Source organism: Mus caroli, unplaced genomic scaffold (genome assembly GCF_978045245.1).
Source record: "Mus caroli unplaced genomic scaffold, Mus_caroli_1 scaffold_11, whole genome shotgun sequence".
Lineage (NCBI taxonomy): Eukaryota > Metazoa > Chordata > Mammalia > Rodentia > Muridae > Mus > Mus caroli.
This window is the reverse complement of record NW_028227266.1, coordinates 16013187-16015685: the sequence shown is the minus strand read 5'-3', so window position 1 is coordinate 16015685 and position 2499 is coordinate 16013187. Positions and strand designations below refer to the sequence as shown.

General features: G+C 32.0%; 1 protein-coding gene across 1 annotated transcript; it reads left to right on the top strand.

Moving 5' to 3' along the window:
• Nucleotides 1–363: 363 nt before the first annotated feature.
• On the top strand, nt 364–1326 carry LOC110288184 (olfactory receptor 7G1-like). Its single transcript, XM_021154606.1, has one exon. It carries the CDS (start codon nt 385–387, stop codon nt 1324–1326), a length of 942 nt encoding a protein of 313 aa, XP_021010265.1. The 5' UTR covers nt 364–384.
• The last annotated feature ends 1173 nt before the right edge of the window (nt 1327–2499 follow it).

Here is a 2499-nt window from a genome sequence, read left to right as displayed (position 1 = left end):
GAAAATAGTATGCCTTATATTTTTATACTTTTCACTATATTTTCAAGTGTCTCAATATTCAATGAAGACAATTGATGTTTAAAAAATAATACCCAAGAGGAGTTGAGGGTAAGTGTATGAAAATTTTGAACCACAATGCAGTTCACATTATAACTAAGACAGCCTACAAATTTTAAAGTACCTGTTTTCAAGCTTCAAATATATTGAATTCAGTGACATTACTTGTGAAAATGCATTAATAAGGAAATCACAAAAATATATGAAAAGTAAGGACAAGATGTTACTACAATTTGCACACCCACCATACATTAATGGTATAATATCATTACCCAATGATATGCAGATCATTTTCACCTTTTACTTTTGATAATATTCAGTAGTAACATGGAAGTTTCAAATCAATCAGGTATTTCTGAATTCTTTTTGATTGGACTCACATATGATCCAGATATTGAGTCATTTATCTTTAGCTTGTACCTGTGTATGTATTTTGTTACCATTTTTGGAAACTTTCTCATCATCCTGGCTGTAAGTTATGACTCACACCTCCATACACCCATGTACTTTTTTATTGCCAATCTGTCTTTTACTGACATCTGTATAAGCACAACAATAATCCCAAAGATTCTAGTAAACATTCAAACACAGGATGAGAGCATCTCTTATGGTGGCTGCCTTTCACAGGTGTGTTTTGTCTTGATTTTTGGTGGCTTCGAAAGTTGCCTCCTTGCTGTGATGGCCTATGACCGTTACTTGGCCATAGGTCATCCCCTGAGGTACACAGTTATCATGAGTCCTTCTCTTTGTGTGTTGCTGGTTTTACTCTCAGTGTTAATCAGTACCATGAATGGACTACTGCATAGTCTGATGTTGCTAAAGCTGTCTTTTTGTACAAACCATAATATCCTCCACTTCTTCTGTGAACTTGTTCAAATCATCAAACTTGCCTGCTCTGATACTTTCCTTAATACCCTTCTTTCATATACAGTTACTAGTGCATTTTCTGGTGTTTTTCTTGCTGGTATTATTTTCTCTTATATTCAAATTGTGTCCTCTATTCTTAAGATCACATCAGTACAGGGACGAAATAAAGCCTTCTCCACTTGTACCTCTCATCTCTCAGTAGTGTTCTTATTCTATGGGACAGCTTTCGGAGTGTATATGAGTTCTGCAGTTTCTGACTCTTCTGTTAAGAATATAATCTTTTCTATGATGTATATTGTGGTCCCTCAAATGCTGAACCCTTTCATATACAGTCTGAGAAACAGAGAAATGAAGCAAGCCATGAGAAACCTTATCTATTCTGTTGTCTTATCATCTCCATAAGTAGAATTTATAGAATCTCTTAGAATGACAATAGGTAAATTTGAGTAACTGACTCCTGTATCATTAAGTCCTTCAAAAGTAAATAGATCATAAATTGTCTAAGCATATGTTCATGTCATCATTAATTGTGATGGTGGTTTTCATTTTCCAGTAATGTGATGTTCCACAAATAAACTTATGTATGATTCATTTCATTTCTCGAGTGCTTCTGAGGCAGAGGCAGATGAGGGTTTTGTTTCCTAATAACATTTCATCAATGTGTTTCTGAAAATAAAAGTTAATATCATATGGGTAAATTAAACACATGCATGATCAAGATAATTTATAAAAAATTTAAGCAGCAGGATCACTACTTAATTATTCTTTGCTTTCACACTCTGTGGAGAATATTATTCACACTAACATGAAATACATACTTTCTAAATAATGACTGAAAATTTCTCCAGATAGTAGTCTTTCTGAAGCCATGCTACCACCCACAATGATTGTTTTATTATTTTAAAATTTTAAATGTTGTGGTATATATTTGGCTTGCAATTATTTTGTGCTAAATGTCTTTGTTGTTAAAGCTTCTATTATTTCTCAAAAGAAATAACTGTTATCTACTATATTGAGGAGAAAAAGCCTTTAACTTCTAACTAGTACTTGAGAATTTTTGAATGCATAGCTTCGGGGATTAGGGATTCTTTGATTTACAAATGAAGACACTTCTTCTTAAGATGCATTTTGTATAGAGGATCCATATGTTTCATATAGATATGACACATGCAAAGTGAGGTATATAAATGATTTGTCTAGTTATTCTTTAAAATAGATCATTTATTAAGGTCACTCTGAATTACTGATGATCATGACAATAGTAGCTTGTATTGTAATGTTCCTCATTTGTAAGTAATATTTTCCATAAAGAGGGATTATATTACACTTGTAGACAATAAAAATACATCTAGGATCTAAGATATATTTAGATATAAGTATAACCTAAATTATACTTGGGATCTCCAAATGTAATTTCATTACTGTTATATAGAAGTAAAAATATGATATATAGAAGTAAAGATATAGAGAGATGAATATAGGGTTTACTCCCAAAAGAAGATATAATATTTAAGTCATATATAGGAAGTCTCAATTATGAAACTCATGAAGGGGGAAATTTAAGTAGAGATAGGG